At 38.2% G+C, this 12,792-nt stretch overlaps 1 protein-coding gene across 3 annotated transcripts; it reads right to left on the bottom strand.

Moving 5' to 3' along the window:
* Nucleotides 1-636: 636 nt before the first annotated feature.
* LOC100976728 (interferon-induced protein with tetratricopeptide repeats 1) lies at nt 637-12,095 on the bottom strand. 3 transcript variants are annotated; one of them, XM_008950672.6, is made up of 3 exons: nt 11,941-12,029; nt 4,625-4,733; nt 637-2,349 (listed from the first exon to the last, which is right to left on the bottom strand). In XM_008950672.6, the coding sequence occupies exon 3, from the start codon at nt 2,259-2,261 to the stop codon at nt 918-920; it is 1,344 nt and encodes a 447-aa protein (XP_008948920.1). In that variant the 5' UTR covers nt 2,262-2,349; nt 4,625-4,733; nt 11,941-12,029; the 3' UTR covers nt 637-917. The 3 variants fall into 3 exon arrangements, with proteins under 3 accessions (XP_008948920.1, XP_003825392.1, XP_063463870.1); XM_003825344.6 differs by lacking the exon at nt 4,625-4,733 and having other exon boundaries at nt 11,941-12,095; XM_063607800.1 differs by lacking the exon at nt 11,941-12,029 and having other exon boundaries at nt 4,625-4,735.
* Between the last annotated feature and the right edge of the window lie 697 nt (nt 12,096-12,792).

Raw genomic sequence — 12,792 nt, 5'->3', positions numbered from 1 at the left:
GCAACCAAAAGCAGGCTCTTGGAGGAAGGGAGGGTATTACAGAAGTTTTATGGTTGGTGGATTGGCTAGACACACATATTTAACAGGTTATGGGGGGCTATTAATATTCATGAGGGGCAGTCACACAATAGTGGTACGTAAACATGTATGTCACATGCATTCTGTGTTCACTTTGTGGTGGAGACTTAACATTAAAATACAGCAAAATTAGTCTTTCTATGTCAAAAGGTGAAACAAAGGACATAGAGGCACCCTGTGTGCAGCCTCCATGGACTGGCCAGAACCAGTCTGTGGGCAGTGGTCACTTATCAGGAGGGAAGGCTGATCAGTTGTCATGTGGAAACTGCAAGAGGGGAGGGGAGTCTGGCTGTGACGCTAGGTGGAGTGAGCTAGGTGAAGTCAGCCAAGGAGTGAGTCTTCTGTTCTTTGTTTTCCATGGGTTTCTGTTTAACTCAGTGGAAAAAGTCCAATGGCAGTTAGCAAGGGAGGGAATATAATGAGGTGTGAATGATCTCTCATCTTGTCATGGTTGGGAAACTTAGTTTTTAAGGTTTCTGGGGTCTCCTTGGCCTGTTCAGTTGGTGGAGGAGCTAAGGATTTTATTTTTATTTCACAATAAAATGAATGAATTAAACATTTAGTGTAAGTCCAATGTTTTATTTCCTACAAAGTTAACTAACATTTTTTCTCTACTACATAGCACTCATACAAATGATTTCTCTTTCTTACATGCACACGCACATTCTGTTTCACTAATTGTTGAACACAACTAATATTTTATCAGATTTGAGTAATTATTCAAGAATTACATCCTTACAGTGAATTATAATGTTTCTGAAAACAGTAAGCAGAAAAGATGATTAGTAAATGTTAGCATAAAATGAAATGAAATGTGAAAGTGGCTGATATCTGGGTGCCTAAGGACCTTGTCTCACAGAGTTCTTGAAGTCAGCAGCCAGTCTCAGGGCCCGCTCATAGTACTCCAGGGCTTCATTCATATTTCCTTCCAATTTGTAGACGAACCCAAGGAGGCTCAAGCTTTCCAGATCTAATGCCTTTCTCCGAAGTTTCCTTAAAACCAATTTCTTCAAAGAATTGATACTTTTATCCCTTGCTAATGATGCCTGTTCTATTTTTATAGCTTTTAAATAATGGATAATTGCATTGACGTCAGATTTCTTTTGAAATTCCTGAAACCGACCATAGTGGAAATGTATGTCTTGCATTGTTTCTTCTACCACTGGTTTCATGCATAACATTTTTTGAAAACTCTCTTCAGCTTTTCTGTGATTGCCTGCTTCTATATACATTCTTGCCAGGTCTAGATGAGCCACCTCAAATGTGGGCTTTTTTTCCACTGCAGATTCAAAATGAAATATGGCTGATCTTATCATTTTGTCTAGCTTTTCTCTGTTCTGCCCTCTAGGCTGCCCTTTTGTAGCCTCCTTGATTTGGATCATTTGTGCCTTGTAGCAAAGCCCTATCTGGTGATGCAGTAAGACAGAAGTGGGTGTTTCCTGCAAGGCCTTTTCTAATAACTCAAGAGCTTTATCCACAGAGCCTTTTCTTCGGTAAAACTTGGCTGCATATCGAAAGACATAGGTCTGTGAGGACATGTTGGCTAGAGCTTCTTCAATGTACTTTTCTCCTTCAGCTTCCTGTCCTTCATCCTGAAGCTTCAGGGCAAGGAGAACCTTCATATATCCATTGTCCGGATTTAAACGGACAGCCTGCCTTAGGGGAAGCAAAGAAAATGGTATGTGATTTTTTGTGGCTAATTTAAAGCCATCCAGGCGATAGGCAGAGATCGCATACCCAGCGCTGGATTCAGGGTTTTCAGGGTCCACTTCAAGCACCTTTTCAAAGCAGGCCTTGGCCCGTTCATAATTCTTTCCTCCACACTTCAGCAAGGCCCATCCTTCCTCACAGTCTATTTCTGGACACTCCATTCTATAGCGGAAGGGATTTGAAAGCTTCTTGCAAATGTTCTCCACCTTGTCCAGGTAAGTCTGGGCTTCTGCCAGTCTGCCCATGTGGTAATACATCCAGGCAAAGTTGCCCCAGGTCACCAGACTCCTCACATTTGCTTGGTTGTCATGTTCTTCCTGCATTAAGTTTTCAGCTTCTTTTAAGCTCTTCAGGGCTTCCTCATTCTGGCCTTTCAGGTGTTTCACATAGGCTAGTAGGTTGTGTATTCCCACATTGTATTTGGTGTCTAGGAATTCAATCTGATCCAAGACTCTGTTTTCTAAATCAGGCATTTCATCGTCATCAATGGATAACTCCCATGTAAAGTGACATCTCAATTGCTCCAGACTATCCTTGACCTGATGATCATCACCATTTGTACTGTAAAAACAAAAACAGATTTTCTTTGTTAGGTGAGGAACAGCTAAAAGAAAAAAGTCAGATAAAATACCTTGTATTTTAGTGCTTATCCTTGAAAGGATCAACTTACTTAGGTTTCATTAAAGTTAATGTATTTTTAAGTTATTCATGGACTGTTGATATTGTTTGCTTGGCTTCATATGCTGGCTAGAGCAATTTCCAGCCAAGTAACTATTCTGTACTTATGAGTCCTATTTGTAGAATGGAGATAATGATAGTATTTATCACACTGGGTTTGGTGAGGATTAATAAACTTATATGTGTCAAGCACTTAGAGCATATTATATGCTATATAAGAGTTTCTTATTTTAATATTAAGATAATTAGGACAGAGGTCAGTTAGAAATGCAGAACCTTAGGAAACATTGACTTTAGGACCTTACTCTGCATGTAATGCAACAAATTAAGACCACATGAAACAGATAATATTTGACCAGGGTTTTTTTTTTTTCATTTGTTTTTTACTTGGAAATAATTACAGATTCACGGAAAGTTGCAAAGACAGTACAGAGATCCAGTGTATCCTTCACCCACTTTCTCCAATGATTATATCTTACACAACTATAATACAGTAGTTCAAAACTAGAAAATTGACATTGGTACAACAATGCTTTTGTATAGTGCTATGTCATTTTTTTCACATGAGCCTATGAGACCACCACTTTGATAAAGAAACGAAACTCCTCTTCACTACCACATCTCCCTCATATTACCCCTTTATGGTCACATCTGTCACCTCCTCACCTGTACTCCCCTAACCCTTGGTAACCACTAATTTGTTCTTCATCTCTGTAATTTTGTCATTTCAAGAATGTCATATAGGCTGGGTGCGGTGGCTCACACCTGTAATCCCAGAACTTTGGGAGGCCGAGGCAGGTGGATCATTTGAGGTCAGGAGTTTGAGACCAGCTGACCAACATGGTGAAATCCTGTCTCTACTAAAAATACAAAAAAAAAAATTAGGTGGGCATGGTGGTGCATGCCTGTAGTCCCAGCTATTTGGGAGGCTGAGGCAGGAGAATCGCTTGAGTCTGAGAGGCAGAGGTTGCAGTGAGCTGAGATCGCACCACTGCACTCTGGCCTAGGTAGCAGAGAGAAACTCAGTCTCAAAAAAAAAAAAAAAGTCATCTAAATGGAGACCTTCATATAAAAGGATAGTTCAATATGCAAAAATTAATCAATGTAATATACCACATTAACAGAATGAAGGGAAAAAATACATGACCATCTCAATTGATGCAGGAAAAGCATTTGACAAAATTCAACACCCTTTATGAAAAAAACAACAGACTACAGACTACTAATACAGGGGAACTATCTCAGCACAATTAAAGCCATATATGAAAAACCTATAGCTAGTATCATATTCAATGGTGAAAAAGGGAAAGCTTTTCCTCCACGATCAGGAATGAGGTAAGATGCTCCTTTCACCAGTTCTATTCAACATGGTACTGGAAATTCTAGTCAGAGCAATTAGGAATGAAAAAGAAATACAAGACATCCAAGTTGGAAAGGAAGAAGTAAGATTATCTCTGTTCACAAATGGCATAATTTTATATGTAGAAAATTCTAAGGATTCTACACATTAACAAATACATTCAGCAAAATTGCAGGATACAAAATCTACATGAAAAATCAGTCATATTTCTATATAGTAACAATTTAAAAATCCCAAAAGGAAATTAAGAGAACAATCCCATTTACAATAGCATCAAAAAGAATATAATATTTAGCAATAAACTTAACCTAGGAGGCAAAAGACTTGTACACTGGAAACTGTAAGACTGCTGAAAGAAATTAAAGAAGCAATAAATAAATAGAAGGACATCCTTTGTTCGTGGATTAGAAGACATAATATTAAGATGTCAATACTACCCAAAGTGATCTACAAATTCAATGCAATCTTAATAAAAATCCCAATGACATTTTTTGCAGAAATAGAAAAATTCAACCTAAAATTCATATGAAATGTCAAGGGATCTCAAATAGCCAAAGCAATCTTGAAAAAGAAGAACAAAGTTGGATGTCTCACACTTTCTGATTTCAAAACTTACTACACAGCTACAGTAATCACAATATTACAGCATTGGTATAAAGACAGATGTATAGACCAGTGAAATAGAATAGAAAGCCCTGAAAAAAACCCTTACTTATCTGACTGTATTAGTTAGCTCAGACTGTCATAACTCAATATAACAGAGTGGGTGTCTTAAACAACAGAAATTTATTTTCTTACAGTTCTCGAGGCTAGAAGTCCTAGATGAAGGTGACAACCAATTTGGTTCCTGGCAAGGAATTTCTTCCAGGATTGCAGATGGCTCCTTCTTGCTGCATCCTTAAGTGGCCTTTCCTCAGTGGCACAGAGAGAGAGAGAGTGAGCTTTGGTGTCTAAGGACACCAGCTCTGTTGGATTAAGGCCTCACTCTTACGATTTTATTTAACCTTTATTACCTCTTTTTAGACTCTATCTCCAAACAACAGTTCACCATAAGAGGGTTAAGGCTTCAACTTAAGAATTTGGGGCAGGGGTGGGTGGGAAGTGCACAATTCAGTCCATAACAATGGTGGAATGATTTTCAATAAGAATGACAAGACCATCTAATGGGGAAAGGATGGTCTTTTCAACAAATGGTGTGGGAAAGCTGGATATATGATGAAAAAGGGTAAAGTTGGACCCTTATTTTATGCCATATACAAAAATTAACTCAAAATGGATGAAAGACCTAAATGTAAGACCTAAAATTATAAAACTCAGAAGAAAGGAAAAAGCTTTGTAACATTGGATTTGGCAATTGGCAGTGATTCATTAGATATGATACCAAAATCACAGGCAATAACAGTAAAAATAATTAAGCTGGACTCACCAAAATTAAAAACTTTTATGCATGGAAGGATACTATCAACAGAGTGATAAGACAAATCACAGAATGAAGGAAAATATTTGCAAATCTTGTACCTGATAGGGGATTAATATACAGAATAGATAAAGAACCTCTACAACTCAGCAATAAAAAACAAACAACTGATTAAGAAATGGGCAAAGGACTTAAATAGACATTTCCCAAAAGAAAATATACAAATGGCCAATAAACATATGCAAAGATGCTCAATATCACTAATCATTAGTGAAATGCAAATAAAAACCACAATGAGATACCACTTCATGTCTGTTAGGTTGGCTATTATTTTAAAAAAAAGCAGGATATAACAATTATTGGTGAGAATCTAGAGAAATGTGCACTGCTAGTAGGAATGTAAAAGGGGGCAAGTGCTGTGAAAAATGGTATGGTAATTCCTCAGAAAAATTAACCATAGAATTACCATTTGATCCAGCAATTCCACTGTTGGTTTTATACCCAAAAAGAAGTGAAAGCAGAGACTCAAGCAGATTATTTATTTGTCCATATTCATAGCAGCATTATTCACATAGCAAAAGGTAGGAGCAACTTAACTGTCCATTGATGGATGAATGGATAAACAAAATGTGGTATATACATACAATGGAATATTCAGCCTTAAAAAAGAAAAGACATTCTGATACATGTTACAACATGGATAAACTTTGAAGGTATTATGTTAAGTGAAATAAGCCAGTCACAAAAGGACAATATTGTATGATTCAATTTATATAAGCCACCTAGAGTAGGCACATTCATAAAGACAGAAAGTAAAATAGTGATTAACAGGGACTAGGGTGCCGGGTCTGTCCCACAGACCCTGGCTGATGGATAAAATGAGTACTCAGACACAGGTATGCAGTGTAAGAGCAGCTAGGTGACTGCCTGGCTCTAGCGGCCAGAGAACATCCCCGAGAAGCTGGAGCTGCTTACTTTTATTCAGTGCAGGCACAATGCCGAAAACCTGGAGCCAACACAACCTGTAGGGAATTAACATTTATTGTTCCCCTTCCAGGGAACATCACGCATGTGGATGATCAAAGGTCAGTTCCTGGTCAACATAAATAAACAAGCCTGTTTAAGATACATTCCCCCACACTCCCTTGTACCTACTCCTTGCCCTCTGCCTCAGAGTTATAGAACAGCTGCCTTCAGCTCTTCTCCCCCAGGGCTCTGCAGAACCTTCTGACCTTTCAGAAGGCTTGCATTCTTTCCCTATAGTTTTTCCCATCACTCTGACTGATCCTCCACACTGGGGGAGGAGGGAATAGGAAATTATTGTTTAATGAGTACAGAATTTCAGTTTAGGAAGATGAAAAATTTCTGGAGATGGATGGTGGTCATGGTTGCACAATAAAGTGAATGTATTTAATGTCATAGAACTGTACACTTAAAAATGGTTAAAATGGTGGATTTTATGTTATATATGTTTTACCATAATAAAACAATTTATGATTTATTTATGGCAAAGGTACTCCAAACAAAGTAAACAGAAAAATAACAAAAACGTGGAAAATGTTTGTAATACAGAGAAGATTCTCATCTGTAATATACAAAGTGTTTTTGTAAATTGGTATAGTTCAACAGACCACTGGAAATCTATGTGAATAGATAATTTGTAGAAGAGCAAATATAAATGGCCAATAAATATGAAAAAAAAATGCTCTGGATCAAGACAATGACTCATGCCTATAATCTTAGCACTTTGGGAGGCCAAGGCAGGAGATTTGCTTGAGGCCAGAAGTTTAAGATCAGTCTGGGCAACATAGTAAGACCCTGTCTCTATAAAAAGAAAAAAGATGCCCTAAGCCTCTAGCCATTAGAGAAATGCAAATTAAAGAAGCAATAATTTATAACTTTATTCCACTCAGATTGGCAAGAGTTTAAATGGATGAGGACACAATTTCTGAAGCCATGTATTATTATGGCCCAAGATCAATCTGATGACAGCCATGAAAATTGATAGTAATTAAAATTAAAATTTTAATTTTAAAATCGTAATTAAAATTAAAATTTTAATTTTAAAATCAAAATTAAAATTAATGGTAGTCATTAAAATTACATTTCCTTCAACAAAGTAATTCCACTCCTCAGAATCTATCTCCCAGAAAAAAATAGCCAGTACATAAGGATGTATACTCAAGAATATTCATTACCAACACTGTATATATTAGCAACAAACTGGAAATATTAATAGGGAATGGTTAAATAAAGGTAAATCTATACCATAGAATATTATGTAGCCACTAGACTACATGAATTAGATCAAAACTAGTTGAGTTTGATGGACTTTCATAATATGAGTTTGATGGACTTTCATATATATCAAGAAAAGTGAATTGTAAAGAAGTGTCCAAAACACGACCCTATTTTATAAAGAACCAAATCCTTATATATTTGTATGTATGTGATTACTCATGCATGGAGAAATATATGTAAGTATACTTACAGCTCATCAACAAAAAGATAAGCAACCCAATTTAAAAATGGGCAAAGGACTTGAGTAGACAATTCTCCAAAGAAGAATCACAAAGGACTAGCAAACAAATGAAAAGATGCTCAACATCATTAGCCACTAGAAAAATGCTAACCCAAACCATGAGCTATCACTTCTCACCCAGTAAGTTGGCTACAATAATAATTTTAGAAAAGGAGAATAGGTGAACAAGTATTGACAAGTGCTATGGTTTGGATACAGTTTGATTGTCCCCACCAAATCTCCTATGGAAATTTGATCTCTAGTGTCACAATTTTGGAGGTAGGGTCTAGTGGGATGTGTTTGCATCACAGAGGTAGGTCTCTCATGAATGACCTGGTGCCATTCTAGTAGTAGTGAGTGAATTCTCATTCTTGTGAGACTGGATTGGTTCTTGGGGGAATGGATTAATCCTTTGAGAATGGGTTGTTATAATGTGAGGATGCCCCCTGGGTTTAGACCCTCTTTGTATGTGCTTCCCCTTTGACCTTCTCCAGTGTGTTTTGACACAGCACCAAAGCCCTCACCAGAAGCTGAGAAGATGCCAGCACCATACTTCTTGTATGGGCTGCGGAACTGTGAGCTAAATAAACCTTTTTTCTTTAGAAATTGCCCAGCCTTAGAAATTGTTGCTTATTCTTCTATAGCAACACAAAAAGGACTAAGGCAATAAGGATGTGGAGAAATTGAAACCCTCATACATTGCTGGTGGGAATGTAAAATGATGCAGCTGCTGTGGAAAACAATGTGGTGGTTCCTCAATAAGTTAAACATAATATTACCATATGACACATTCCTGGGTATACATTCCTGGATGTTCCACATCTGGATATATACTTAAGATACTTAAAAACAGGTGTTCAAATAAAAACTTGCACACAGATGTTGATAGCAGCACTATTCATAATGGCCAAAAAATGGAAACAACCCAAATGTTCACCAACTGATAGATAAAAAAATGTAATATATCCATAAAGTGGAATATTATGTAGCCATAAAAAGGAATGAAGTACTGATACATGACACAACATGGATAAACCTTGACAACACTACACTAAATGAAAAAAACTGATCCAAAAGGTCACTGTTGTATTTTTTTTTTTTTCCTAATTTTGTCTTGAGGTCTCTCCTGTGAGAGTGGCTACAATCTACAGCCCTGCCTTGAAAGAGCTTCAGGGTATTTGGTCATGGATATTTACAATGTGCCTTTCTTGAGATACTTCTTTATTTTGATGAACAGCCTAATGCCTAAGCGTCTGATCTATGTCTAGGTGTCCCCTTTTATAGGAAACTTGTTTATATCGGGCAGATGCCCTTGTGGCTCTTGCCTGACCTGTGTTTAGTTTACTTCTACTGAGACAGCCACTCTCTCGGAAAGCCATGACCAGTAAAGAAGAGTTGGAGTGTGTTGGTCAGGTGAAATACAAAGGAGGCAATGAAAAAAATAGTATGTGAAATAACAGAAGCAGCTTATTACTTACAGATCCAGAGAGAAGAGGGTAATATGCCTTGCAGGGCCAATGGGAAAAGGGGAGCAATTGAGGACATGCCTGCTCAACCAGCGAGTGGGGAATGTGGGCCCAAGCCTTTATGGGAGGCCAGGGTGTTACCTAGGTGGGTTTCCTACAGAGAGTTCTATTTGGTGGGTTTAGAGCAAGCAGGTGCAAGTTTTGCCAAGGGGTCATGCTGTGACTGAGAGGTGGTCACTGCAGCACATCTGTCTGGTCCATGTGGGGTGGGGGTGGGGTCAGTGGGGGCAAGTCAAATAGGTCATACCCTGCTATGCTATAGGGAAGTGGTCACCAGGAGGTAGTTATATAAAGCAGATATCTGGATCAATCACATTGAGGAACTGGAAAAAGGTGGAGAACTAGAAATTGTCTCAAGGGTGACTGAGCCCTGCTTCTGGAATGAGAAAGTCCAACTTAATATTCAAAAAGGGATGCTTAGGAAATATAAAATTATAAAAATTCAATATAGCCACATAGTATGTGTTTCCATTTATATGAAATATCCACAATAGGCAAATCCATAGAGACAGAAAGCAGATTAACAGTTGCTGGGGCCTGGGGAAAGAGGCAAGTAGGGAGTGACTGCTTAATGGCTATGCAGTTTCTCCACATAGCGAGAAAAATGTTCTTGAACTAGATAGTGATGATGATTGCACAGTAGTATCATGAATATACTAAATACTACTAAATTGTATACTTTAATTAAAATGATAAATTTTATTTTACATGTATTTTATCACAATAAAAAATCACATTGCTAACCTGAATAAAATTCTACAAATTATATATGTATATATTTTTTTCCTGTAGTACATGTTGACATAAACATAAAAGCAGGAAAACATAAAAGCAAATGAGTTTGCCATCTGAAATAATCAGATGAGCCCCCACTGACACCCTTTGGGAAACATTGATTTAAAGGTTTAATGAAATATCATTGAATGTAGAGATCCTGATCCATATCTCAAAGCTACCACTTATTGTCTGTGTGATCTTAACATTTCTAAATCTAAGATTACTTATTGTAAAATCAGGATCATACAGCCATGCACTGCATAATGATATTTTAGTCTACAAAGGACCACTTATTTGGCGGTGGTCCTATAAGATTTTAATGCCACATTTTTGCTGTATTATTTCTATGTTTAAATATGTTTAGATAAACAAATACTTGCCATTGTATTGCAGTTGCCTACAGTATTCAGTACAGTAACATGCTGCACAGGTTTATAGCCTAGGTGTGTAGTAGGCTATACCGTCTAGGTTTGATGTTTGCATAATGATGAAATTGCCTAACAGCTACATTTCTCAGAGTGTATCCCCATTGTTACACGATGCATGACTGTGTAAGTACCTGCCTTATAAGTATCTTTTGAGAATTAAATGGAATAATTTACATAACACTTTTAGAAGCCAGGCTGTCACTTAATACGAATTCAGGAAGTGATAACTACCTTTATAACATTTAATATTATTATTATTTTAATTATCAGAACCAACTCCATCTGTTTACAGAGGAGGGTTCATCATAGGCCTGTAATGTGCATTTTCTGGAATTTTTCCCTCTTCAAAATTTTGCCAACTGGAGCACTGAGGGGAAAATTTACAAATCAGTATTAAGTAATGGATTTTTTGTTTGTTTGTTTGTTTGTTTTTGAGACGGAATCTCGCTCTGTTGCCCAGGCTGGAGTGCAGTGGTACAATCTCAGCTCACTGCAACTTACGCCTCCCAGGTTCAAGTGATTCTCCTGCCTCAGCCTCCCAAGTAGCTGGGACTACAGGCATGTGCCACCATGCCCAAATTTTTGTATTTTTAGTAGAGATGGGGTTTCACCATGTTGGCCAGGATGGTCTCCAACTCCTGACCTCAGGCGATCTGCTCACCTTGGCCTCCCAAAGTGCTGGGATTACAAGCATGAGCCCCCTTGCCCGGCCTAAGTAATGGTTTTTAAATCAGCTGAGAAATTCCCACATTAGGCCCTTTAGGTAAGGAAGACACGGATCTTCCCAAGCAGATGTGGATCATCTTCAGTCAAGGATGTACCAAGAGCCTGGATTTTCCAGGGAGGAGGCAATCTGTTTATCTTAAGCTCAGCCTGATTGCGAAAACCTGTTGTAAGAGGCCAGCAGTGCAGAAAGTGAGACCAGAAGCCTATGGAGGAAGGCTGTGAGCTTTTCCTACCACATCTCCACTGTATTACCCACAAGACATCAGAGAGGCTGCAAGACTGAGGCTTTCACATTCTTGTGGGTCCTGCTTTTTCTCTGTGGTAAAGAACCTGCAGAAAGCAATGCCTCTACTCAGACAAGCTGTCCATTCCTTCCCCAGATCAGACAGAAGTGAATCTGATGGGAAAGAATCTCTCAGATTGGGATCATTTTCTCCCTTCCTGCAAAACCCTTTTCCCATTTCCCTCCCCTTCTTTGGGCTATAGCATGAGGTAAGCTTCCTCAAGTTCATGCTAACAAACATAAAAATGCATTAAACAATTTATGTATGTGTGAACGTGCACACACATGCATGCACACATTCAGTCCATAAGCAGATACTCAAATTGAGGAATTAGAAAACCTGACCTCACTGAGATCTAACCTGTTGAAATAGTATTTAATTACCATTTTTTCAAAAACTTTAGACATTATGGCAGAGGAGCAAAGAAATCCTTACCTCATGGTTGCTGTAAATTAGGCAGCCGTTCTGCAGGGTTTTGCTTAGCCAGGCTCCTCTGAGATCTGGCTATTCTGTCTTGTGGATTTTCAGTTACGTTTAAACCCCAAGACAGTGTTATATAAGGGAGCTAAATAGCAGCCAATGGTGTAAGCTGTGGGTGTGTCCTTGCAAGTTGGAAACCTAGGGAAACCGAAAGGGGAAAGTGAAACTAAAGCTAGCTGAATTCCTGCTGACGGGGCGGGGCGGTGGGGGGGAAATGAAACTTTGTTTCTATTTTAAAACAGATAAACTGCAGACCTGCAACCATAGATGTTTCTAGTGCTGCAGAAACCCAATGACTGGCCAGCATTTGGAACGAGATTCGCGTCCTCCCTAAAGAACATCAGTCCATTGCTGCCTATTGTGGCAGTTGGTGGCTGGATTCTGGATGAATACACAGAAAACGGAGAATTGAAGGAGATAGCTCTATTTTCAGTTTCTATATTTAGAAGGAACCTACTATCAAATATAAAAATCTACTCTTAATTAATTAACAAGGCTTTTGTTTGCTTGTTGCTTTTTGGTTGCTTACTTTTGGTTTCAGCTTGACGGAAATAAGCAACCAATCTGGTTTAGGAATGAAGGAAAGAGGCCAATACCTAGAAAGCCTTCTAACCCCTGATGACTTAGGCAGGAGGTAAAAGCAAGGAGGTATGGTTTGAAATAGAGAGCCCTCTATTGCTCCATCATGGACACTGTCATTCTGAATCAAATTCCAGTACAACCTCCACTACAGTTCATGGAATTTGAGTTTAAATAGTTAGCAACTACCTGGCTCATAGAAGCATGCAAATAAGTGGTAACTATTAT

The sequence above is a fragment of the Pan paniscus genome, chromosome 8, assembly GCF_029289425.2.
Source record: "Pan paniscus chromosome 8, NHGRI_mPanPan1-v2.0_pri, whole genome shotgun sequence".
Classification (NCBI taxonomy): Eukaryota; Metazoa; Chordata; class Mammalia; order Primates; family Hominidae; genus Pan; species Pan paniscus.
The sequence above is the reverse complement of the archived record's forward strand: the minus strand, read 5'-3'. Positions and strand labels throughout refer to the sequence as shown.